Source organism: Tachypleus tridentatus, chromosome 7, assembly GCF_004210375.1.
Source record: "Tachypleus tridentatus isolate NWPU-2018 chromosome 7, ASM421037v1, whole genome shotgun sequence".
NCBI classification, from domain to species: domain Eukaryota; kingdom Metazoa; phylum Arthropoda; class Merostomata; order Xiphosura; family Limulidae; genus Tachypleus; species Tachypleus tridentatus.
Genome location: NC_134831.1, coordinates 127,973,971 through 128,000,267, shown reverse-complemented (window position 1 = coordinate 128,000,267; position 26,297 = coordinate 127,973,971). Strand labels below are relative to the sequence as shown.

Below are 26,297 nucleotides of genomic sequence, written 5' to 3'. Positions count from 1 at the left end.
GAAAATGGGAGATTCTGAATCCCACGCCACAAATTCTGTTTGAATGAATAACTCCTACAATCTTAAGACAACAAGAACACGAAATTTCCGTTGATTGAAGTTAACAAAGAAAAAAAAATCTCAAGATTAATGTTACATATGATGTATACTAGAATGTATTTATCACGTGAATTATTATCGCTTGGAGATTGGAGAACCAGAATTCCGTTGCTAATCTTGGCTGTTGTAGCCCACTTATTAATACAAAAAATTATTGATATAAAGCGCTAAGAAAAATTTTTACAAACAAAATGAACACATAAAATTTTTTATTATGAAATAATTGTGTTATGAAATGATCTGCATTTATAATTTCGTGAAAAAGTATTATAACAGTTTTAGGACTTCGCAAATTAGGGAAAACAACTAACAAAGAGAACAGCACCAATAAAGATGAAGATTGTTGTTTTTATGGCTGGAGATTCGTTGTCCATTGGTCCAAGATTTTCGTAGCCAATCAAGAAGAGTCCAGTGTGATTCTATCCAATGTAAGTTAGCAAATTATCTTTGATTTCGTTTACAGCATGTTTAGGAACCACGTGCTATGGTTTATTCGTGCAATTATGAGAACACAAGTTTGATATGTAACAAATACTTAAAAATCAGAAGTTGGTGTTCAGTCTACCCTAAGCCTAGTTATGACTGTGAAACAAAGCCTCGCGAAACATGTTAGTACTGGACCATGCAGCAAGGAATCGAGTGCTGAGTTAGTTCAGCCACAGCCAAAACCAGAATTTAAGTTACTTTGAACTCGAAGTAGCATTAGTTTACTAGTGTATTGGATTGATTATTATTAAGAGCAAAAAGCAGTAATATTCTGTTGGTAAAGTATGAGGGATTTCAAAAAGTAATGATAACTAATTTTTTATCTTTTTAAAATTTAGCTTTTAGATTATAAATTATTTATTATTATTGCACAGGTTGCGTTGTTTCATAACATATTACTTTTACTACTAGTAGTATTACTTTTATTAAAATGCATCTTTATTTTCACCACTCAGTATTAATACTAATAGTATATTGTTGTTTATGATCATTGGTAAGTCCATTGCTAAGTTAATGGTTAGTGTTAATTGCAAGTTTATCTTTTAAGATTAAGAATGAAAAAAACTTAAGTAGTTATTACTCTCTCTATGTTTCAGTTCAGCTTAACTTTTCTATATTAATAATTAGTACTACTACTGATCAAATTAGTGTTCATAATATAATACACTGAAAGTTCGGTAATGTGCCTAAAATAATTATATACATTTTGAAATAGTATTCTGATAGGCTGTTACTGTCAAGTCTGTGCTGCATGAAATAACTTGAATAAATAACCCCTTGTGTAGCTTTGTGGTTAACTTAAAATATTATAAATGTAACACAACGTTAGTACATGAAACCATTTAATATATAACTTATATTCTAGATATAAATAGAGCTACATTATTTAGTAGTTATTTAAGAATTGGATCTGAACCTTTCACTTAGAAGAACATTAAGCTAAGTAGCAGATACTTAATTAGATATCTGATTTGCCTACCAAATAATTTTTTGGGATCTGAATTTTAAGAAACTGAATACCATTTATTCTAAAAGATAAAGTAATACTATTTGTAGTGTGTGTGTGTGTAAACTGTGTTGCATTACACATAAAAGGCTTCCAGAGAAACAACTGGAAAGTAAGAAAAAAAGCTGTATCCTTCCTTCACATAATTTCTATTATATATTCCTCACTTGGCTTTTCTTATCTGAAATAATATATGAGCTTTAATTTTATATTAAGAAAAAACATGTCTTGTATATACTTTATAAGGTGAAAGGATTAGATGGTTGGCCACTGTATAATGTAAATATATGCAAAAACAAAACTATAATGTCTGAGGGTAGATGATATGTCATATTTATTTTTTCAGTTTACAATTGTAAGTTAGAAAACAATACTAATGTGTTCAATTAGATAATATGTTTTGTTTTTTTCTAAATTTTTGGGAGTAGAACAAGTGCACTATAGTTAGATAGACACTTATGCACATGGATCAGTTCCAAGTGTCTGCAGCTACACAGCCTGTAGAGGTGTCTGAAAATGGGAGAACATCTGGACAACAGGTGGCAGTGATGCAGAATCTTCAGGCTCCAGGATCTGTTCAGATTAGTACACAACCACAAGTATGTTATAATTTATTCAGCTATAAAGCTTCATTGATTTGACTCTATGAGCTGATTAGATTAATATATTAAATTTATTTAAAAAAACAAAAACAACCAATTACAACATTTCATCCATCTGTGAACTTTTCCAACACTAACCATGGTCAATCCATACCAATTTAAGCACAGGTGAATATATAAATAAACAGAGTATTATAATAAATCATTGTTACATTTATTAAAATTTCACAACTATTGATTTTGAAAATTATGAAAAGCTTGGTTATACACTGAAAACATTGATAGTAGAAATTATTCTAAAATTTGAGGTTGTAATTGAGTTAATAATGATACTTTTTAAAAATAATGAGTTGTAGTGGATTTTTCTATAAGATATTAATTGAAGCCTCTTAAGAATGTCAAAAAAGTTGAATCTGTTTTGGTTACAATCAGGGGATACAAATGTAAAAAGCTTTAAATTAGCTAATGATATAGTCTACCTAATCAGGCACATGAAGCCAATAATACATTGAAATGTCCAAAATGTCTGGAACCACAATTGATTTGCAGATTTTTTTAATTTTGGAAAATCTGCAAATTATCTGTGATTCTAGATGTTTTTAATTTCAGATACATGACTGATTATGGTGCTATCAGAGCATGGAAATATCAAGTTAATCCTGCTGTTAATCCAGTCTTGCCTGTGGTTTAAGATATTTTGGATACCCTGTATAATGAAATAATGGTTGTTATAATTAGAATACTGATGCATTATGGGAGAGGTTAATTTTAGCCCTGTTGATAAAAATAATATAGAATCAAAGTAGTGTGGTAAAGAAATTTCTTAGAGATTATGGATGGTTTTTAATACCAAATGATCAGAGAGCCAACCAGAAGAGGTGCTATTTCTAACAGGATGATTATATTGTATAATGAGTTACTGTCATCAGTTGGGGAGGTTGGCATTTTACAGTGTTTTAAGATGATAATCAGTGTTTTCCTGAAAAATAAAAGGTGGGTTTTAAATTTTCACATTTCTCAAAGGTGGTTGAGTAGGGATAACCATGAACAACCAAATGGTTCTTTTTTTCCATGTTGAAAATTCTTTTTGGTAAAAAGAAAGTCTGTAACTTAGCTTTTAAACATGAAAATATCTATCAATTTTAATATTCAAGTTTGTATTTCAAATCTTTTTTATCCATAGGTAGAACTAGGAAGGACTTAATGGTATTTGTTAACTGATGACCTCATTAATTGAATGGTGTACCACTCCCTCAACAGTGTGTTTAATTAAAAAAACAGGGTGGTTGCTAGCTTCATAACTTTTTCAGCGACTGCAGTATTCAAACATGGCATTGATCTTTATTTTCTTTCACATTGTTTCTTTTTTTTTTATGTAATAACCCTTGATACACATCATCTGAAATCAAAATCTGTACACATTGTGAAAAACGTTTTTCACACGTTTTTTTTAAAACAGTGTTGCTGTAGATTGTATGGACATAACATGCTTGGTAAATGAATCTAATGTTGACTAAACTTTACCACTTGTAAAAATTGTTTTTTGTTTTTCAAATACATGCTGACCATCAGTATAACAAATAAATCGATAGTTAAATAATGAAAACATGTTTAGCTATCACTGATAAAGTTAATAATTTTTTATTTAAGACATGTTATAATGGCAATTGCAAATAAGTAAAGTAGCCAGTTAACCAATTTACTTATGCATGTTGTTGAAGATAAGAGTAATATTCATTAAAAATTCGAACTATCAGAATGTTTTGCAGTTGCCTACCATACCTGCCAAACAGTAAATTTAACTTATCTAATTTTGGTGACAATGTAATTTTAGTTAATAAATATTGCAACTGAAAAAAAAAACAACAACATTGTATTAAGTCTATTGTATTAAAACTGTTGAACTGCTGTTGGAAATAGTTATTTTTCAAAACATATACAAAAACAAGTACATGATATTCGATGAACGTAATATATCAAAGATTTCTAGATGGAGTACTTACATTAAACATTTTCCAAGCTTCTGATTCATGCAGTTTTTGAATTATGTTAATTTGTTTTTGATTCACACTTTGAGAAACTATTATTCAACATGGGCAGTCAAGGATGTTATAGGGAGGGGGTTCTAACTAGACCTGTGCTAGTACTACTGATAAAACTATGTTACTTTGATTGTTTATTTTGCTTGTACCTTCACCCTGCTAGTAAGTGTTAGTTATTAGTAATTAGTAATTTCTAGTAATTAGAAAGGCAACAAAAAGCATTACAATTAGCTCAGTGGGGTGAGAATCTAGTGATTTCAAAGCTTTCTATTAATGCCAATGATTAAAGCTAAATATTTCAAACTTTATAATTAAAATTAAATGGTTGTAATAATATTTAAAAAAAAAAGTTTTAGTCTACACTTAAATTTATATCTCAGCAATAAAGGAGTCATGTTTTTAATTAAGTTTTAAATCATCTCTTACAATGTCTTAGCACTTACATTTTTGTTTATTTTGGACATTGTTGTAGACTCTAGCTGTGATTTTAGAGAACCTGGAAAAAAAAACACAACCTTTATGATAATTAATTGATTAATCATAAGTTTGATGAATTGATTAGTTTCGTTAATCAATATAGTCACTACTCATAGGTAATCAATTATATTGCCCAGCTCTACCCACAAGAAGACTTTCCAGCCCTCTGCCATTTTTAATATCTGATTAAGTCTATTAATTTTACTGTGCTCCAGAGAAAGCAAGCCCAAACTTTAACTTTAAATGGATTAAATGATTTGGACTAGGAATTGGTTTAGTAGATTATTTCTGTACTATTTCTAATATGTTGACATTGTGTAATAATTGGACCAGAACATAATCATAACACACTGAATATAGTAATTAATTTAAAACTCCTACAGCCAAGAACTCTAATTTGCTCTTTTCATTAAAGCTTACTGGGATTTTGGGTTGATTACTGAGCCAGACAGTTAGTTGGTTCTTTGTTGTAAATTTTGAGCTTTTATTTTCAGTGAAGTAATAGAGAGATGAGAATTATCAAAATGTATGAAGTAAATTAGCAAATAAGTGGTTGTTTAGCATTATCTGTTTGTTTAATTGATTGTTTATTTTTGAGCAAAGCCATCTATCTGTTGTGTCAACCATAGAGAATTGAACTCTGGATTTTAGTGTTGTAAGTCTGTAAACTTGCCATTGTCCTACTGGGGGACAGAATTATCTGTATAGTTAGGCCTGTAGTAACTGAAGCTTTGTACAACTTGTGGTTGAATAAAATAAACTTCTTTTATCATGCTGTGTTCTTTTTTATAGAATAATTCAAAAGAACTTTCCCACTAATGCTGTCATCATGAATAACAAATTTTCTAAAAATAGATTTTCAATGAATCCTACTAGTCTTATTTTTCTAGTTGAAAATGTGGCCATTTATCATCAGTTTGTGCTCTCCACTAGTGAATATTCCATCCAGTTCTTAATTTTCCACCAATCCTATATATGCATCTTACATAATTACTAATCTCATATGAAGCAGCTTTTAAAAGTTTTATGAAAGCCAGGCAAAGAGCATCATTTTACCTTCATCAAAAAGAAAAGTTGGATATACTGTCCTTAAATTAGAATCCCTTTTCTAAAATCATGGTAAATCTCATTACTTAAATATTAAATTTTTCAAAACACTTAACAAATTTAAACACTTTACTAACAGCATTTACAACGCTAAAATCAGGGGTTTGATTCTCCTCAGTGGACTCAGGAGATAGCCTGATGTGGCTTTGCTATAAGAAAACACAACACAACAAAAGAGGTCCTGCTCATAAACCAGTAATTTTTAGAATACCTCATATAAATTCTATCTTTTTTATTTTATTGAAAGATAGAGATTATGTTAGAGATCTGCTTATTGAGAACTTCATCCGTAAATTGACTCCAGGCAAAGATTCAATGAGAATGCAATGAAACTTTGAAATACAGAAATAAAAGTTTATAAAGAAATAGTAAGTCCAACTGACATCTTTGTTACAACTTCTGAAAAGTTTTATGGAAAATTTCATCAGGGTTAGTAACTATTTCCAGACCAGTGTTTTCCAAAGTGGGAGTCACTAAGCTTTCTCTGAGGAGCCCCAAAAAATGTGGCAAAAACAAAAAAGATTCTGAGTTAATTAAGTGATACAATATGTTGAATAGAGATGTTATTGCTTTTACTGTGGCACTGTTTTTCAATCACCATGTTAAGACTATAGGCTGGGGGGCCTCAAACTTTCTTATTCACCTCAAGATAGTGTCAAACTTAAAGATGGGAACTATTGCTCTAGACCAGTGATTCTCAAATGTTGGACCATGAGACATACATTTATTTAAACTGTTGCATCATCAACTCACTAATTAAGCATTTCAGTGCAAAGGTTGAAAACTGTGCTCAACATTGTAATGTGTGTTTTTGTTATAATGCCTCTGTGTATATGTACACAATATTTTCAAACTATATATTCTTAATGTCAACATGGAAGTGTGCCTGATACTGTATTTATTCATAATACACTCCCTTCTACATTTATTTTCACTCAGTGTTTCTGTGGATAAAGCTTCATAGTATGTTGCCCTCCTTTCAAGTGTATAAGAAATGCTATTAAGTAAATAATAATATCAGTTCTTCTATGTTCAGGCTTAATTATTTTGAAAGTTTTTAGTCTTTCCCCCAACTACCTAATTAAATGTCTTTCATGTGCATAAAGTTTTTTTTTTTCTTTGTGCAGAGGTCAGTGTCATTTTCTTGCCATGCACTGAAAGAAATACATTTTGTCACTAAAAATTAAAGCCATTTAGAAAATCTTACTAGTGAGGTATTTTAACCAACCACATAAATTGTCTCATCACGTGTTTCTGTTGAATAAGCCCTGACCTTAGCATTTTTTGCCATTATCTGGTAAACTGTAATATTTAGGAATTGTGGTGGTTGGACTGATATATGGATGCCATATTTTATCTTGAATTTGTAATTTATATTTTTTGCTGCATGTTCAGTGGATGAAGAGTGATCATAATGAGTTGAGAGTCCTTCTGTTTTGTGTTTTTTTTTTTTTGTTAGAAAATAAATGCTTTATAAATTTACTTGGAATGTGATGTTGTATTGCTACGTGGTGTAAAACCTTGTGAGATTATATCAATAGCTTATTTTGACGTGAATTTTAACACGTAAAACTTTGAACCTTTATACTTTGTGTACTTTATAATTAAACAGAGAAATTAGGTCTTGTTTTAGATTTAAGAAAATTCATAACAATTTACAGTTTGTGTGTTATTTACATTAAAAAGAAAATAATTTTTGGTGCATTTACATTTTGTGTAATAATGTGCATTTGTGTGGTTTTGTGTCATCTTCAGGTGATTCAGGTATCACAGGCTGGTGGAAACCAAGTACCAGTGCAACTCATATCTACTGGTCAGCAGATAATGGTACAAGCCCTTGCTCAAGAACAAACTAGCCAGATACAAGGACAGGCTGGGCAACAGTTACAACAGGTTTATTAACTTTAGTGTGAAAATGTACCATATTATACATTAAATTTGTCTTACAGTCATATCTGTGGTTATTAAATTTATTTTTTTTTAAAGACTTTCCTGTAGATATGTGAACTTTTATAATGGGCAAAACAATTTAAATGCTTGTGATCTCAAAATACAGTAATAGCCTGTTTAGCACTTTGGAAGGATTCCTGAGAATGGAGCTGTGAACTGGGTCATTTTAACCTCATAAACATGGAGATATGTAACATTGTCTCTTACCTGTGAATGATCTACAAGTTATTTATTTAGGTACTGGAAAATGTAACATAAATTACTCACTACAATATTGTCTTTGTTGGAAAAAAACAAATTTTACAGAGATATCAAACAGAAAATCAGATCCGTCCTGCCACATTCTTTCTTTGAGGATTTGTCATTGATATTTTAATGGTTCATATTGCATCACTAGAAACATCATAAACATTGATATTTATATGATATTAATTGTCTGCTTTTAGCATATTATTATTATTATTCCATGTTCTTTGTTGCATTGTTTTATTAAGTAAAAATTTAGTGCACTGTTGTCATTAGTATGAAATAACAGTATTCAAAAAGTTATAAATTTTTATATATTTTATTCTCTGTCATGAAAAACAAAATCTCTCGAGGAGATAAGACCTATAACAAATCAGCTGAAAATGGGATTTTAATGTATTTCTCAAAACCAACCAGAACTGATATAGAACAATGAGTCAGTTTGAACATTTACACAATATCCTTAAGGGTAACAATGTGTGATTTTCATTATTTAAGTAGAATACTTCATCTGACTTATCACTTTTTTAAACAGATTTTTGTCTTGATGTATTTTTTTTAATGTTTAATAGTCTTCCCATTGCCTCTGAGTTTTTGATAAAAACAGTGGCTTCAGTTTTCCGTCATACTCACCTAATGATTTTGTAACCTTCTATTCTTCATTGTTCTTTTAATGTTAAATCTCAGTTTAATTCTGGTGTTATAATTTTAACATAAATACAGGTATTGTATTGTCCCATGACTTGAGTAAGAATATCTTAACTTGTTCACAAATTACAAAAAATGTTTTATTTGATCATAACTAAGTATGTATACACTTTGAAATCTGACTGTTTTTTAATTCACTTTTTCTTTTCTGTTACTTACATGTACAGCCTAATGCTGCAGACGTAATATTATAAAATCAGTTTTTATGTTGACAAAAACATCACACGAACTACAAAACCTATAGGTGAAACTTGTAACATTAATTCAAAAATGTTAAGTGCAATTATATATGTATATTACAAAGCAGCATACCATACTACTGTGCAACAGCAACTTGGATATTAGTTGAAAGTCAGATCTTAATAAAGAACAGGAAGTTGGAGTTCAAAAATTGGTGACATATTTGATTTTAGAAATAAATGGCCTTGTAACATCAAAATGTGCTGTTTTTCTTTAAGTGGACACTGTTTTGTTTCACAGCTTCTTCAGGAATATTCCATTAGAAAATAGACTGTAACTGATAATACAAAGCTTCAGAGGGTTTATTAAATGCAAAACATTAAATCTTCATTTAAAGAAAAATTAAAAGATTTTGGTATTATAGGGTAGTTTATTTATAGAGAATTTGTCTGAAAAATCATGTGGAATTGAATATTAGTTTCTTGCATTTAAAAAAGTGAAATAAAGTAAACATAATTGGGAAATATGCAAAAAAAAATTTTTCCCATTAATTAAAAAATTGACATGTGAGAAAACACAACATGATTTATAGTATCTTATTAAAAACTTATCACACAGTTTTTGCTCTTATTAAAACTAATTCAGTTGCCACCTAAGGCCAGGATTAAACTGAACTTTCCTTCAGCCCTCCGAAATAAGGGACCTTGCTGTACATTTGAAAGTGAAAAGTAAACAAAAAGAATTTGTTTTTCCTTTTTAACCTTGGTCCCAACTAGTTTAGGATCAGCAAGTACTTTTAAGCCCAAATTTTTACCCCTAGGTGGCTGGCCCAGTTGGCAGCCATATTGGATTAGTGTGTTTGGTGATGGGGATTTGAATACATATCCATCATATTAAATGTTTAGAGCTTTAACCACCATTCCATGCCAACTCTAGAGTAAACATCAGGAAATGTTATAGCTTAACCTAATGAGAAATGTTAGTTACCATAAAATTGTTACAGAAACTAGATTGAAATAAGCTGTTGCTCTCTAACCATAATTGTAGTACAAAGCATTTGACTTGTCTAACAATCAGAATCTGTTTCTGAGAGCTGAGCATAAAGAAGAGACTTGTGTGTAATAGACCAATTAATCCTTATGACCAGTGAGTTCAAATCCCTGTCACACCAAACATGTTCACCCTTTCAGCTGTGGGGGTATTATAATGTGAAGGTTAGTCCCACTATTCATTGGTAAAAGAGTAGCCCAAGAGTTGGCAGTGGGTGGTGATGACTAGCTGTCTTCCCTCTAAACTTACACTGCAAAATTGATGGCTAGCACAAATAGCCCTTGTGTAGCTTTGTGCAAAATTCAAACCAAACTTAAAGATCAGCCCAAAATCTGTTTTGTATTTAAAACCATAAATTTTTGATAGACTTAAAATTGAGATGAAGAATGAAAATGTATACAAGCTTAAATCAATAATCTTTGAAATTGATGCAAACTACTAGTGTAGGTTTTTATTTATTTATGTTTGTTAATCTTGTGATACATTTTAGTGATGGTTATCCTGATTTTTCTCTGCCTAGATTCAAGTTATTCCAATTAGTCAAGTTCAAGGTCAGCAGAGCCAACCTCAACAAGTGAGTATTTGGTGCATTAAAACGGAAATGTTTCCAGCTTTTGTAAGAATAGGAAGTTTATTAGGATCCTTGCTTGTAACTGTTACTTAATGTCTGTTGTGAGTAACAAATCTTTAAAATGAGACCAGAAAGTGAAAACTAAATGTTTACAGGATACATATTTATTTTATACAATAGTAAAACTTTCTTAAATAGTTATTGTAAAAAAGAATTAGCATCAGGATTCATTTTATTATGAATGACATGCATATTCCAACTAATAAAACTAAATTGCTATTGCATAACTCATTTTTAATAATACTATTTCACTTCAAACTGTCAGTTTTCAAGTAGTTGAGTTTTACTAGATCTACTATGTTAAGACTTAAGTTTTCTGAAGAAACTTCCTCAGATTTTTTCTTAACAATTTGGAGGGTATTAAGTTTTGAGTTTCTGCAGATAGAAACAGATAAGGTAAGCCCAATAGTGATTTAGAAAATCAGATCCAGAGTTGTAATAATTCTGTTAATTTAGCTTCATAATAATAATACCTAACAAATTGAGATAGTTACAAAATAGCCTAACCAACAGTACTTTAGTGTAATTTTCAAGGTTGTTTTTACTGTGATATTTAAGTATTGGAATTATGCTTTTGAAGCCTTGAATTTATTGGGTGTAAATGGGTAACATATTATTATTTTGCTATTATGCTTATTTTAATGGTATTATTCATTTAGAAGTATACTGAGTCTTTCTATTTTTCACTGTGTTGGGTCACAGGTCAAAGGCCATGCTATCTTGTTTATTGACTTGCTTTCAAAATTGTATTGAACTACTATTTTATGAATTTATGTCAGTAAGTTTGGAATCAAATTGTAGATTATAATTCAAATTTTAATATTATATGAGTTAATTTCTTGATTTAAATGTAAATATTACAGGAACACATCTAAATATAGATTTTAGTGAGTCACATGGTGTGTTGAATGTAGCATTGTTTAAATTAGATGTTTGTGATGTCAAAATATTAAGTCGATAGTTTTGTACAAATTAGAAACTTAAATTATTATTATTATCAAGCTAGAATATAAAATTAGAACTTTATACGTTTTTATTTTACTGAGATAAAGCTTATGTACTGAATCATACACTGTGTCCCATTCAACTCTTTCGATGCTTTTGAAACAATCCCTTATATATACACTTACTTCAAAAGAAGTCATGAATAACCAATCAACAGCTTAGAATGCCCCCATAGTGGTTTTTTTCAGCCACCTTAATGTTTGAAAAAGCTACAACATTTTTTCAGTCCAAGATCTAAATGAGGTGGGGGTGTGTCTTTAGTTTACTCAAAGTTTTATATTTTTTAAAATATAAATCAATGTTAGTTACTAAGGTTAACAAATTATAGTAGAATTCTATGCTATCAGTGTAGTTATTTATGATTCTTTGGTTATTCAACTATATGTATAAAACCTAAAAAATATTTTGTTTGATATCCTCCGCGTGTGAAATTTTAAAAGGCTTAGCAACTTATGTTCAGCAGCAATAGTGTTGATTGTTGTAGGAAGAAGAAATGATTATTTGCTTTACTTCTTGACATATTGTTTTATATTTTAAGAAAATAAATATATATTATTACTATTGTTGGATATGTACCATGAATGCACATGCACTGCATCAATACAAGTTATGTAATGTTAGTTAGGCATGACTGGAAGGTCAGTATAATAAAAATGTAATAATAAATATATATGTAAATATATATATTCAGACTAAATATGTAGTCATTCTAGCAGGAAAAAAGTATAATTTATATTTATTTCATAACTTTTTTATAAAACTTACAAGGCTGGTCAAGTGACAGACCCCTCATAGTTAGAGTATAGAAAATAACATAAAATATGAAGTTTTGGTGAAAACAAATGTTTGAGATGTATTTAGGAAGTTTTAAAGATTGTGCAAATAATACTTGAGATGTTTGGGGATGAAGACTAGTGTTTTTTAATAATAATACAAAATAACTTTGCATTCAGACTAGTAACTAAACAGACTTTAGTTTCACAAACATATCTAATAAAAATCATTATAAAATCACATTTTTGATATACAAAATTCTTGTAATGTTTACTAAAAGGCTATCAAATTTGATGAAGATGCACATGCTCTATCAAAAGTTATAATGCAAATACTTAACATATGCAAATGTGGAGACAAATTCATGTATATTGTACCCAGCCTGTCATGAGAGTGTTAACTCTCAAAATGAATAATAAAAAAGTAATATATTAAGTAATTTTATGAATTTATCTGGTATAATACTCAGTGTAAAGAAATGATCCCAAAAACTGAGTGAAATCACTCGTTTTCTATTTATAGTGCACAGGACACCATTTTATATACATTGTAAACAAGAGTGCCTGTCAGAGTGTCTGTCTGTTTTCCATTTGAAAAGCTGTGCATGCAGACAAAGCCTCAACATTCATTTTTGAAATAAAGGAGAACAGGCGTGAATAATGTTGACTCCAAATCTTATTTTGGAGGCAAGATATTCTACGCTAAATTGTTAGGAATAAATCAAACAATCATTCACATTTCAAAATGTGACATAAAGAAAACAATTTCAGATTCACTGTATGTTATTATTCAGAAGATCTTAAAATGTTTGAAATGGCCAATAATTACTTTTTATAGTGGGCTGTATAAGTAGCTTAGACTTTTGGCTCTGTGCCAAAACAGAAGTGCAAGACAATAATGTTTTTTATAAAGTCTATGAAATAATTTAAACTATGAGATTAACTTAAAATATTCCTTTCCCTGAAGATAGATAGGTTTGCTTGTTAGTGAATATTGAAGGTTGTGTTAATAGTTTTTTATTCTGACTTGTATGTTGCTGAGGGTCCTGAAATTAACAGTCATGAACCCAAAATCAATGTGGTGCATAAATTGTTCAGAACAATGGACCCTACCAGCAATTCTGTAGCTAATATGTCTGCAACTTAGTAGTTCACATTGAAAATCATAATAAACAAAGAGAAAGAGATTATGAAATGTTAAATATAAAATTTTGTATATTTATTGTGTGAATTAAGATTAGTTAATTTTTTAGAATAACAGGAATTTATACACTATGATAATTGTGCATTTCAGTTTATTATCCAGCAGCCTCAGCAAGGGCAGATTATCCAAACAGCTGATGGTCAAACTTTGTTTTATCAGCCAGTGGCTGTAGATGGAACAAGTTTTGTGCAGAGTCCAGGAGGTATGCTTTATTTTAACATTAGTTTCACATTGAATATTGTTGTAATAAAAGTTATAGATGTTTATATGTGATGTGTAGATGGTTTATTTTAAAGTAGCAGGTTTCCAAACTTATTTTTTTTTCAACAGTTGTGATATATTTGTCCATTTCAAGAAGATGATATTATCATTAAAGTTGCTTTTCTTGGTCATAGTACAGGTAGCTTTCTGTTAAAACTTTGGAATATTTTCAACTTTAGTTGAATGTTTCTCAAAAATATTTGTTATGAATAACAGAAATTTGGCCTTCAATACTGAAAGTGACTTCTTAAGACTGGAATTAAAGTGAAAAAAATATGTAATGTAAATAATCAGTGGGTCTTTGGACCAAAATGTGGGAGGCAAAAAGAAAATCTGGCTTAATTATTGTAAATGTTTGTATATTATATATCACAGTGTGTGTGGGCAACTGCTCTCCCATGACCCACCCCTACTAATTCTGGGGGAATTCCAAGCATTGGATGGATCTCCTCAGTTAAATTTTTAAGTCTGTAAAATAAAACCCCACCACTTGTTTCACATTTTAAAGAAGCAATGTGTTATTCATATATTCTCACATTGTTTATGATAGTTCTAAATGTTCAGTGAATAGAATACGTCTTGGCATTAGAAAAAAATGATAGAATTTTAGATCATTGTACGTCTGCGCGTACGCATGTCTTTGGAGTCGCACTACTCCGAGGCTATTGTCAATGAAGTGGAGCCAAACTTGTAAACGTTCTGTGTACAATGATACTGATACCCACAAACAAATTTACTTTCATGTCATGTTTGCTTATTTTTTAAGGGTCAAATTTATTAAGTTATATGTTGATTTTGTTCAGTAAATAAATGTACAGGGTGATTATAAAAAAAAAAAAAAAATAAATAAATTTTAACAAAACTACTTACATTAGGGTAACTAGCTTGATAAGAATCGAAAGTTGAATTCAGGAAAATTTGGACGTCATAAAAAGTTTTCCAAAAACTGACTTAAAATCAAATGATGAATTAATCTGAAGCACAATACTCTTCAGGAATTCTTCAGATACCAGCTGCCTCTGTTGCTCCACCACCACCTCAAGTTGTCCAGCAACAAACAACAACCAGTACAACAGGTGTAAGCACACAAGCAATTTCCATTCCATCTTCTGGAAGCTTACAATCTGGAAACATTGTGATGGTTAGTGTTTGGTTAAGAATTGTAATGCTCAGTACAAATATTGAAATTTTTTAAAAATTTATATTCCTTGTTTTGAAAGTTACTCTGGTGTTTTCTCAGAATGGCTAATGAATAATTTAAGTTTATGCAACTTAAGTTATGATTCAGGATAAGTAATTCCATATTTTTGTATATTTCCAAAAATCAAATAGATCAATATGGTGCTTTATTATATTTTCCATTCAGTATTAGTAAAACAATTGGATTAGTGACAGAAGTAAGCTTAAATAACGTTTTTGAAAAAAAAAAAAGCATTTGAAATTCATTTTTAATTAAAAAAAAATTGACAGGATGTTCATATCTACTTTGGCAGAAAAACAAGTATAGCTTCTAAAATCTGGAGCATCGCCGACACTCTAGGTGAATGCTTTTGCCAGGTATCTAGCACTTCTGCTTGTTCCTCCACCTTCTTGGCCATCAAGACTCGGGCAGAGCGTTCACCTCTTTCCTTTCGAACTGACTGTCTCTTTGACTATAATCGTCCCTTTACACTGGTGGAACTGGAAATGGCCCTTTATCAGTCTGGCGATACATTTGTTGGACCTGATGATGTGCACTATTACATGCTGCACTATCTCTCTCCTGCTTTTCTTGATATTCTTCTAATTGTTTTTAACTGAATCTGGCAGGAGAATGTTTTTCCTAATGCCTGGCACCAGGCTATTATCTTGCCTTTCTCTAAGCTTGGGAAAGATCCCAAAATTCCTTCAAACTACTGTCCAATTGTTTTGACGAGCTGTCTTTGTAAGACCTTAGAGAGGATGGTTAATGCTCGTCTTGTTTGGTTCCTCGAACCAAACAACCACCTCTCGCCCACCCAGTGTGGGTTCCAATGACAGCACTCCACCACAGACCACCTAATTCGACAAGAAACATCAATCGGAGAAGCCTTTCTCAAACGATAAGATCTTGTATCAATATTCTTTGACATTGAGAAGACTTATGACACAACATGGAGGTATGGCATTTTGCAAGACCTCCATATATATGTGGGTTACGTGGCCATTTACCCATTTTTATTAAACATTTTTTAATGGACAGGAGATTCCAAGTTTGTGTGGGTTCAACACTTTCCTGTTCATTTGTACAGGAACTTGGGGTCTCTCAGGGCTGTGTTTTGAGTGTCACACTTTTCAGTATAAAGATTAATGCCATCACTGAAAAACTGTTGCAAACAGTCTCTATGTCGACGACTTTCACATCTTGTGTCAGTCGTCGAACATGAGATATATTGAGCGGCAACTTCAAACTGCCTTCAATCATGTACTGAAGTGGACCACGGTGAACGGCTTTAATTTCTCTCTCTCTAAAACTGTTTGCATGCACTTTTGCTGCCAATGGGGTATTCACCCTGATCCTGAACTCCATATTGGTAAAGTTTCGCTGCCAGTGGTCCCTGAAACCAGGTTCTTGGGGCTTATCTTTCACCTAAGCTGACCTTTATACCATACATTAAGCAGCTACGGGTAAAATGAACATCCTCCGTGTCCTCTCTACCACCAGTTGGGGAGCGGATCGATGTTCTATGTTACAGATATATCATGCTCTTATTCGATCGAAACTCGACTATGGATCAATGGTCTGTGGCTCTGCCAGACTCTCGGCCTTAAAAATGCTGGATCTCATTCATCATCAAGGACTTCGACTCTGCACTGGGGCTTTCCGCACTTCCCCAGTTCAGACCTTATACATAGAATCTCCTGAACCTTCTCTGCACCTTCACCGTTTGCAACTGTCTTTATTATATTCTTTGAAACTTCGTTCCTTACCAAAGCATCCCACCTGGGAACATGTTTTCCTTTCTCAGTGGGCCATGCTTTTTCAGAACAGACGATCTGCCATTGCTCCTTTTGGCTTTTGCATCCAGGTGTAATTGGATGAATTGGGTTTGTCCTTGGATAACATTGCAGAATCCACTGGTCAGCCCATCCCACCATAACTTGTTACAGTCCCCAAATGTGATCTTTCTTTAAGTCATTTGAGAAAGGCAGATGTTCCCGATTCGAAGTACCATCTTTTATTTACTGAACATCTTTCGAACAATCTTTTCATTCCAATTTATACAGATGGTTCCAAATCAGGTAACTCTGTGGGCTCTGCCATGGTTTGTTGTGGTTCGGTGGTTTCGTGCAAAATCCCCTCTACAGCTTCTGTGTTCACTGCTGAATTGTATGCCATATCTCTTGCCCTGGATCATATTGAAGCTAAGCAGTACTCCAACTGCACTATTTATACTGACCCCCTTAGTTCTCTATTGGCCCTGGAATCGCTTCACCTTGTCTCACACCCTGTTCTTGCTGATATTCAAAACCGATTGGCCCATTTTTCATTAACATCTACTTCTATCCAGTTTTTCTGGATACCAGGCCATGTTGGTATTTGCAGAAATGAGCTTGTAGACATGGCAGCTAAATCTATCTGCTCCGGCACCATCACCACTGTTCCTATTCCATATGGACTGTGGTCCCGTATTCAAAGCTCGGCTCCGTGCCAGCTTGCAGTGAACTTGGAGTGAGCAACACGACAAAAAGCTTTTCCAAATAAAACCCTGTATTGGGCTTTGGCCGTCTAGCTTCGTAAGGTTCAGAAGGAGGAAGTTGTTTGAACTAGACTACCTACACATTGGTCACAGTTTTTTAACTCATCGTTTTCTTTTACCTGGAACTGTTGCACCAGTGTGTAGTTTGTGTAACACTCAAATCACTGTAAGCCACATTTTACTTTCTTGCCATGGTTACGACTCTCAACGACGGCACTATTTTAAACATGTTCTGTCCCAGGGTTTGTCTGCAACATTAGAAAGAGTTATTGGTGATGGTGACACTGTCCACTTTGATAAAGGTTTTAGTTTTTTGATGTCCATTAATCTCTTTAATGTCATTTAAGTGTTTGATATTTATTCATTACACCTTCTTAATTGTGGTTCCCTTTTAAGAGTTGCAATCTCTCTAGTTGAATTTGAAATTGGAAAATGGCCATAACATTAAATAACTCGACACCAGGACTGGAAAGGCCAACTTCAGGTGACTAACGCTGCTGTTTGAACTATCCGTTTGAACTACCCGTTAGTTGTCCTGGCAAGTTGTTATTACAGTTTTGCAGCATGTCTTTTAACACTTTTATTACTTTACTTTTTTGGTACTGGCCATAATGACACATAACCTGGAACCAGGACTGGAAAGGCCAACTTTAGGTGACTGACGGTGGTTCTTGTACTTACCTGTTAGTCTTCCTGGCGGGTTATGATCATTACCATTCTGCTACAGAGAGTCTTTTACAACTTTGTAGACTGGATGTCAACTTTGGTTTTATGCCATTTTTGTTTTTAATTGTTGTTTTGTTTTTACCTTTATTTCCTTTTATGAATTTTACTACATATATTTTACTTTTACCTTTTTACCGGACATTTGGCTAATTATTACTACAATTTTGCTACATGTCTTTTAAAACTTTTATTACTTTACCTTTTGATAATGGCTGTTATGACACATAACCCGGAACCAGGACTGGAAAGGCCAACTTCAGGTGACTGATGGTGGTTCTTGGACTTACCTGTTAGTCTTCCTGGCAGGTCATGATAATTACCATTATGCTAGAGAAAGTCCTTTACAACTTCTCTTACTCTGCTTTCTCTCTTAACATTGTAGACTAGGTGTCAACATTGGTTTTATGATATTTATGTTTTTAAATGCAGTTTTGTTTTACCTTCATCTCCTGTTATGAATTTTACTACATTTACTTTATTTTTACCTTTTCACCGGATGATTGGCCGCAGATAGCCTAGCTGCTTTGTGCCATAAAACACTAAATCAACCAACCAACCAGCTTCTAAGATTTAATCGTTTTCACATGATTTCAGTACCTTTCTTATTTTTGTAAAGTGTGATGATATATGCAAACCACATGACATGCATGTTATCTATGATAAATGAAAACTAGCAAATTTGTACATCGTGCAGAATTACACGCATCTAATTTTCAAGGAAAACATTGTTTTGGGGAACAACTGAAACATGTGACAACATAGTTATTGTCTAGTGATATTTTTTCCATATGATTATTCTGTTGTCCATACAAGATGTGCATCTATGTTAACAGTGCCTCGCTTAAAAATTAATAATAGTTTAAAGTTTCAGTTGTTGTATTTATATAGTACTTTAGTATTGGCCTGAATTACGGGTTGCTAAATGACTTGGTTGTAACTTGTTTCTTTATTTTGTACTTCTGCTTTCACTTTGTGAATATTGTATTGCCTTGAAGTAACTACCATTGATACTTGTAACTTTTGAGTTTAAGGTTTATAGTTTATAAAATAAGTTGATATTTTCTTTCATTAGATGGTATCATCCACTACAGAGGAAGTACAGTATAATATAAAATAGTAAGGTTGTTTAAAAAGCAATTTAACTGGGAAGAGAAATTTTGATAAAATAAATATCTGGGTCCAGACAATTATACAAAATCATGATCTATAGAACACACAGCTAGTGTATAAATTTCCCTGTTAAAAGCTAAGATTTGTTGAAAACCAAAGTCCTTCTAAATTTAGTCTATGCAGTTATTTCGTCATGATTTAGATTAGTTATTTGAACATTTTCTGTTGAAGAAGGCATTTCCTACCTTTATTTTGAAAACCAAGCATCATATTATTGATAGCATGATTACAGTAAGAGCTTAGTGAGACAGTCAAATAGTTATCTACATGAGTATTGTTTGGTAATGTATACTAGTTTTGTATTATTGTTTACAAATTTATTGCACTGTTTTTAATGGGGTGAATTTATAATTATTTTTTAAAAATGCCCTTTTATTTCAATTGTGGTTTATTTACACACTAGATATAGGCATGCTTACCTACCTGGAAAAGTCACTTACCACAAAAGATCCCAAGCACCACACTGCAATATTTTGAGACAATTAAAAATGTATACATAGTAATGATAGAATACACAAACAATATATCAATTTAGGACAAGAAAATATCACACACAAAATACTCCAAAACACAAATACATCATAAATTATGAACACAATTTTATACTTAGCTCACTATTAGAAGATTAATAGCATTATATAATAATGATGAAATCTGTAAATATTTCTAGAATCTTTCTTGGTGTTTGTTTGTTTAGTTATGCATGTAAGAAGTTTGGAAATATGGTATCACAGTGGTATTCTTTGTTAGGTGGTACCAGGAGCAGGAGGGTTACAAGCAGTGCAGCGGTTACCACTTCCTGGTGCTGAACTGTTAGAAGAGGAGCCATTATATGTGAACGCCAAACAGTATCACCGAATATTGAAAAGAAGGCAAGCTCGTGCCAAACTAGAGGCTGAAGGAAGAATCCCCAAAGAAAGACGAGTGAGTGGAATACTTAAAAAATATGGCTTCCAAGTTGTCGTTGTTGTTTCTTTCAGTTATGTTAAATACTTAGAATATAATAATTTTAAGAAGCCTTAAGCATAACAAAATCTGATTTTCTGTTAGAAATGATAAAAAAATTACTTCAGTTCTTACGTATGCGTCAAATGTATTTTTGTGAATGTTTTAGTTTAACCTTATTTATTTAGAAATATCTTCACGAGTCAAGACACAGACACGCAATGAACAGAATTCGTGGAGAAGGTGGTAGATTTAATTCAGGCTCTTTTAAGCATTATGGAAATGGAGATGAGGAAGACAACAAGAATTTTATTGGAAATAACGACATTAGTAGTACAGCATTAAAAATTGCCACAGAATCCCAAACAAGCTGTGATTCTGACAGTGGTTCAGTGAGTAATGGTTTATCAGCACCACTGGATTCTAGCATTGAGGTAAGGTTGCCTAACTAGAATTGAATACGACTTAGGAAGAAAAATCAAATATCTGGTTTAATATTTTACTTACTTTCCTGAAGATGGTGGCAGAGCATATTAGAGTCAGTTGTCAGCTGCTTACATTAACATTTTCTGTTATATTATATTGTTATTCTCAATTGGAAAACAACTATGAAGTAAATAAATACTTGTTTGTATATCGTGTGTCTCAATATTAATTTAAAGTACAAACAATTTCTTTTTGTTTTCTTAATTTTGAAAGTTTAATGACTAAAATATTGGGATAGCTGACCTACCTAAACAAGTTTTTGCAATAGGCAGTTATCAAAATGTACAAAGTTAAATTTTGTTCTGTTAAAATATATTTGTTTTCTGGTAATATAATTTACAAAAAGAAACTCCAATAAAACTAATTTTAAGTTTCAAACGTAGTACTAACTACAATAATGTGATAATGTTGGGAGGTTGACAACCAGTTAAACTTCAAGTTATTCATTCTTATTAGATGTTTGTTTTGTGTTGTGCATTTTTTAGCTTGTATAATAACAACTCTCTTTTAAACTTCCTTGGCCAAGAGAAGGAAGTGTTCAGTAATATTGGAGATGACATCTCATAAATTTTAATATGATGTTCAGCAACTTTAATAGCTCTTAAGTTATTTTTATAAGCAGTGTGACTGCTCATGTCCATGGCAGTATGAATATTTTATTTCGAAAAAAAACAACACACTATTTATATTGCCAGATATGTTTAATATGCCGTTTCTTTAAAACAGATGGCACTGTACACAACTGTGGCATGAAGATTTGAAAAGCCAGCAAGGGATAGGTAGTTATAGATTATTCTTTACATTTGTCCAGTCACAAGCCTTTCTGATGTTAGCTAGCTGTGAAAATACTTTTTTGTTGATCTTCCAAACTGCCAGTGGGGAAGTGTATCGGTGAAGGAAGCTTGTATATGTTTAACAGACTGCTGTGTTTTAATATCCAGTTCAGTATCTTAAGGGGAAAATTATTTCTTGCTCTTCATTTATTTTAAAGTGTACAATGAAAGAAAGTAGCTTTAACATTCTGTAAGTTTATTGTTGGCAAACAATTGACATTCTTAAAGATACAATAAATATACTGTAATAATTTTAAGTACTATCATCAGTTCTTGTATAAATGATTCTTTGTGGTATTCCTTCAAATAATTTAGTACTGAATGTAAACTGTTAGAAACAAATAGGCTGTGTTATCATTAGCTTTGGATAATGATAGTCTCAAGTTAATAATAGATTTGAAATGCAAAATATATCATTATTTATACTGTTATTTTTTATTTCAGAATGGAAGATCAACAGCTATCAATGAATTTATAGCAAGTGAACTTATTTATACTTCAGGAGATTCCAGTTAATTCATAGCTCCTTGAAATTAATAGTCTGCATTTTGGAAAATGGCAGAATATAGTATTTTTGTTTTTATCTTTATCAGTACATATGTTGAAAGGAACCAGGTGTAGGCCTCCACCTAAAAACTTGTTTACAAAGCTCAGTTTTCTTTGAAAGCATTCAGGAGAATTGTAATGACACAGTGATCTAGGCCTTCTACATATATAGAAATTTTTTTAATATCACTTACATATTATATGTTGTAGTGTTCATCCTATGCTGTTAATTTCTAGTATTTATGTACATACACTTTTTTTTTAAATCAGTTATTTTCTTTCTCACTAACAGTAGTTAAACATTTTATTGACATTTTATACTTTTCAGTGTATAAATCAGTTGAAAAGGCCTTTCAACCTATTTGATTAAATTGTGAAAAAAACAATTCAATAAATATTGGAAGCATTTTGCAGTTATAACTTAACAAGTACACATTGTGCCCTACTCACACTGTTTTAACGAAAATACTGAAAAATAAATGTATTGGATGATTTACATTACCATAAGTTAACTAAGAATGGCTGTGAGTGCCTAAATCTTGCTGGTTTATTAGTTGCAAGAAAAATTTCAGTTTATTTAGGATTAATTTGTTGCACATAATTTACCTACAGATTTTGTATTGTAACTGGAACTTTTGTAGCTCCCATTATCAATAATAAATATATATATATATATATATATATATATAAAATATAACACTAAGCCTCATACTTAATAAATTTCTAATAAAAAATCTTTTATTTTAGTGGAACAAAGGATTTGACAAGATATTCTTATATTAACGAGGCTGATAATTTATTATGTGGAGTTATTTTTGAAATCATAAATTGCAATTAAATTTAGAAGTTTACTAAAATGAACAGTTGTTAATTTGAAGCGGTCTTGATTCAACTCAATCTTTATGCAAGTTGAAAATGGTTAATAAAATGTTTACTTTATTTGCTGTATAACTTCACAGAACGTACATGTTGAATCACGTACCTGTAAATAACTTAAAGAAATAGCATTTATCTTTGCTAATAATGTAATTGCTAAGAGTATTAAAATTTTTGGTTCAGATAGGTTGAAGCATTGTATGACTATTTTCACAGGACTTGCATTTTGTACTTGGCTACAAATACTTATTGTATTGCAAAATAATCTTCAGGACATTTTCAATTAAATACTACATCTAAACTTCTCGGTTTATATGGAGAAGTTGTCCAATTTTTTAATGTACTTGGTTTAGCCACAGGCAAGTTTTTGCATCATCGTACAATAACTTTCTTGATGCATGCTTTAAATGCTACTACTAGGTGTAATAAGTGTGCTGTATTACCAACACTTATGGCTTAATAGTTAATCCATTTGTAAAGTTATCATGCCCATTGAAGGACTTTCGTTATATTCCTCCACATTGTTATAGTATTAAGTCTTATGCAATTAGAATTGTTTTCATACTAGTTTTACAATGGATGAATAGAAATAACATTAAATTTATGTAAAACTATCAAATTAGGTTTCCTGCTGTAACCCAATTAAAAATAAATAAAGTAGTAAATGCACAATTATACATTTCACCACAAAGAAAAAGGCTCATAATGAAATTTAAGACAAGATTTTAAACTACATTGTACTTAATTATTATGATGGATGTGGCCTGCATGTCCAAACTGTAAATCTTCATGAATTACTTAATTATCCATATCCCATTGCTGGAAAAACATGCAATTCCCTTTACGGAGCATTGGGATACTGCAAGTCAGAAAAGAGCAGGTCGTAGTGGACAACTATGGACCAGCCCTAATATCTTTGTGAGAGTTTTAAAACAAAAACAAAACATTATGATATCAAAAGTTCATCTACATAAAGACTTGTTTCCTGAAAACAACAACTTATTATTCTACTTTTAAGATCTTATGGGAAGTGTGCTGTAAACCTTTTTACATTTTTAAGCTAAGGATACTTAAATATATTTGAAATACAATTACTCTAATTAAATGATAGCCTAAACCTTTTCTTTTTTCCTTTATATGTAAAACACTAAGCTTGGTACATAAAAACTATACTTTGTTAGAGAAAGGACTTAATCTAATACAGCTAGGAATGTGTTGAATCTCCATGTATGAAATTTTAGTTTTTTTACATTATTATTATTTTTGTAATTCTTAAAGATGGAACCTGAAAGCTGCCAGTTTTCCATATTAAACATAAACCAACATGTGGATCTGTTTAAATGTTTGAAGAAATGCATTATGTTACAAAACTTTGTGTATTTGTACAAATGTAGTTTTCAATAAAAAATGTACATAACTTGTTTTTAGTGTGAAACCAGTAATTTGTTATTCCAGCTTTTGCTAGATATTTTAACTAGCTGATTCATTGTAAACCACTATATGAAGAGTATATGTCAATACCATGTCTTATAAATTACGTTCTAATTACAAGCTCATGTAATACCAAAACATCTCTGTGGGAAGTTTAAGGAACAAAACTTATACAAAGTTTTGTAAAATTAAAGATTCAAAATAGACAAATTTTTACATGTTTAAATTCAAATACCAAATATGAAAAAAAAAATTAAATTCAGCTGGAATTGTGACAAATGTTTTTCCTATCTCACTATATCTTACGTTAAAAATATTATGTGAAGCTAAAGTTCTGCTGATTTTGAACTCTAACCCAGAAACATATGATAAACTGCAGCGAGCTGCAACACAATTACCAATATTCTGAAACAATGAATACAGTATACTGGACTAAAAGTGAGGAAAAGTTCAATGCACCATATTTCATAGAACAGTAACTGATAAATTACCTTAACCAAAGGGACCAAGTACATCACCTTTCACAGAATAACTGTTGATGATCTAGCTGTGCCAAAGAGACTAAGTACAATACACTTCGTAAATAACTTATAGTTTGATAATGAGCTTTTACATTTACATTTCTGCTTGATTACCTACACCATAAAGTAAATCATTGAGTGTTTTGGGAGTTTTTAATAAGATTTCTCAGAAACTATTCTTTCCTCTTTTATGCCAAAATTCATCATGTTGTCATACTAGTTAATGCATAAAAATCTTAATTTTTGTCATATTTCATCATCAAATATAACAAATTAGGTTTAAATACAATACTTTCCATTTTTGAAATACGAACGTGGATCACAAATTTATAGAAATGTTTCTTTAATATCTGTGATTTCATTTCTCCTTGCTCTAATGGATTCCTTGATATAAAATTAAATTAACATTGTGTTCTCAACCTGTACAATTTGCATACTATCAATTTGATAATCCAAAATCCTAAAACTTATGTAAATTTTATATTTATTAGTATTTTTTATACATTAATAAAGTTTAAGAACTATTATAACATTTGGAATAGTACTGAAAAAAAACTGGTTAAAATGAGAATTTGTTCCAGAGAACCTTCAGAATTGTCAAATTATTGTGTCATTAGTTATACATTTACAAAATACAGTTACGTATTTAAATATTAATCACAATACAAAGTGAAGGATCAGGTATAATTGATAAGCACAATTTTTATTTTAAACAAAGTTCAGAAGAAATGTGTACTGATGTACTGGTTTTTTGGCACATGGTGCTTGAGAGAAAATCTTGCATTTCTACTTAATTAGTAGAACGAAGCTCAACACTTTACAGGATAAACTACTAAGATAGCTGTTTTCCAGTAAATTGGTACAAAAATACATTTTAAACAAAACAGTTTCCTTTATCAATCTATAATTGAAAAAAGGAATGTGATGAAGCCTAAAACAGATGTTAGTTTATTAAAAGGTTTGAAATACAATTCCCAAGAAAATCTGGACATTACTATATAAAATAATTTAAACTTCTACATAATTTATAACCAACAAAAATAATGCCCATTCTGTGGAAAAAACTAATGGAAAAAAATACAGTTATTGTAGTTTAGTAAAATCCAAAAAGCTAAGTTAGTACAAAAAACTCAAGATTTCATCAACAGAATAATGAACCTTCTTTCAATGTTTATTTTATCCACATTCAATTTTTCCTGTTTTCATTTTACAAGTGA

The 26,297-nt window shown here is 31.1% G+C and overlaps 1 protein-coding gene across 3 annotated transcripts; it reads left to right on the top strand.

Moving 5' to 3' along the window:
• The first annotated feature begins 395 nt into the window (after positions 1 to 395).
• Positions 396 to 24,549, top strand: LOC143256570 (nuclear transcription factor Y subunit alpha-like). Of its 3 annotated transcripts, none has more exons than XM_076513943.1 (10): positions 396 to 527; positions 2,020 to 2,190; positions 7,575 to 7,712; positions 10,474 to 10,527; positions 13,657 to 13,768; positions 14,823 to 14,968; positions 20,193 to 20,366; positions 20,576 to 20,821; positions 21,600 to 21,652; positions 22,151 to 24,549. In XM_076513943.1, exons 2-9 carry the CDS (start codon positions 2,050 to 2,052, stop codon positions 21,624 to 21,626), a joined length of 1,038 nt encoding a protein of 345 aa, XP_076370058.1. In that variant the 5' UTR covers positions 396 to 527; positions 2,020 to 2,049; the 3' UTR covers positions 21,627 to 21,652; positions 22,151 to 24,549. The 3 variants fall into 3 exon arrangements, with proteins under 3 accessions (XP_076370058.1, XP_076370060.1, XP_076370059.1); XM_076513945.1 differs by lacking the exon at positions 396 to 527 and adding an exon at positions 568 to 707; XM_076513944.1 differs by lacking the exon at positions 396 to 527 and adding an exon at positions 605 to 886.
• Positions 24,550 to 26,297: the final 1,748 nt, after the last annotated feature.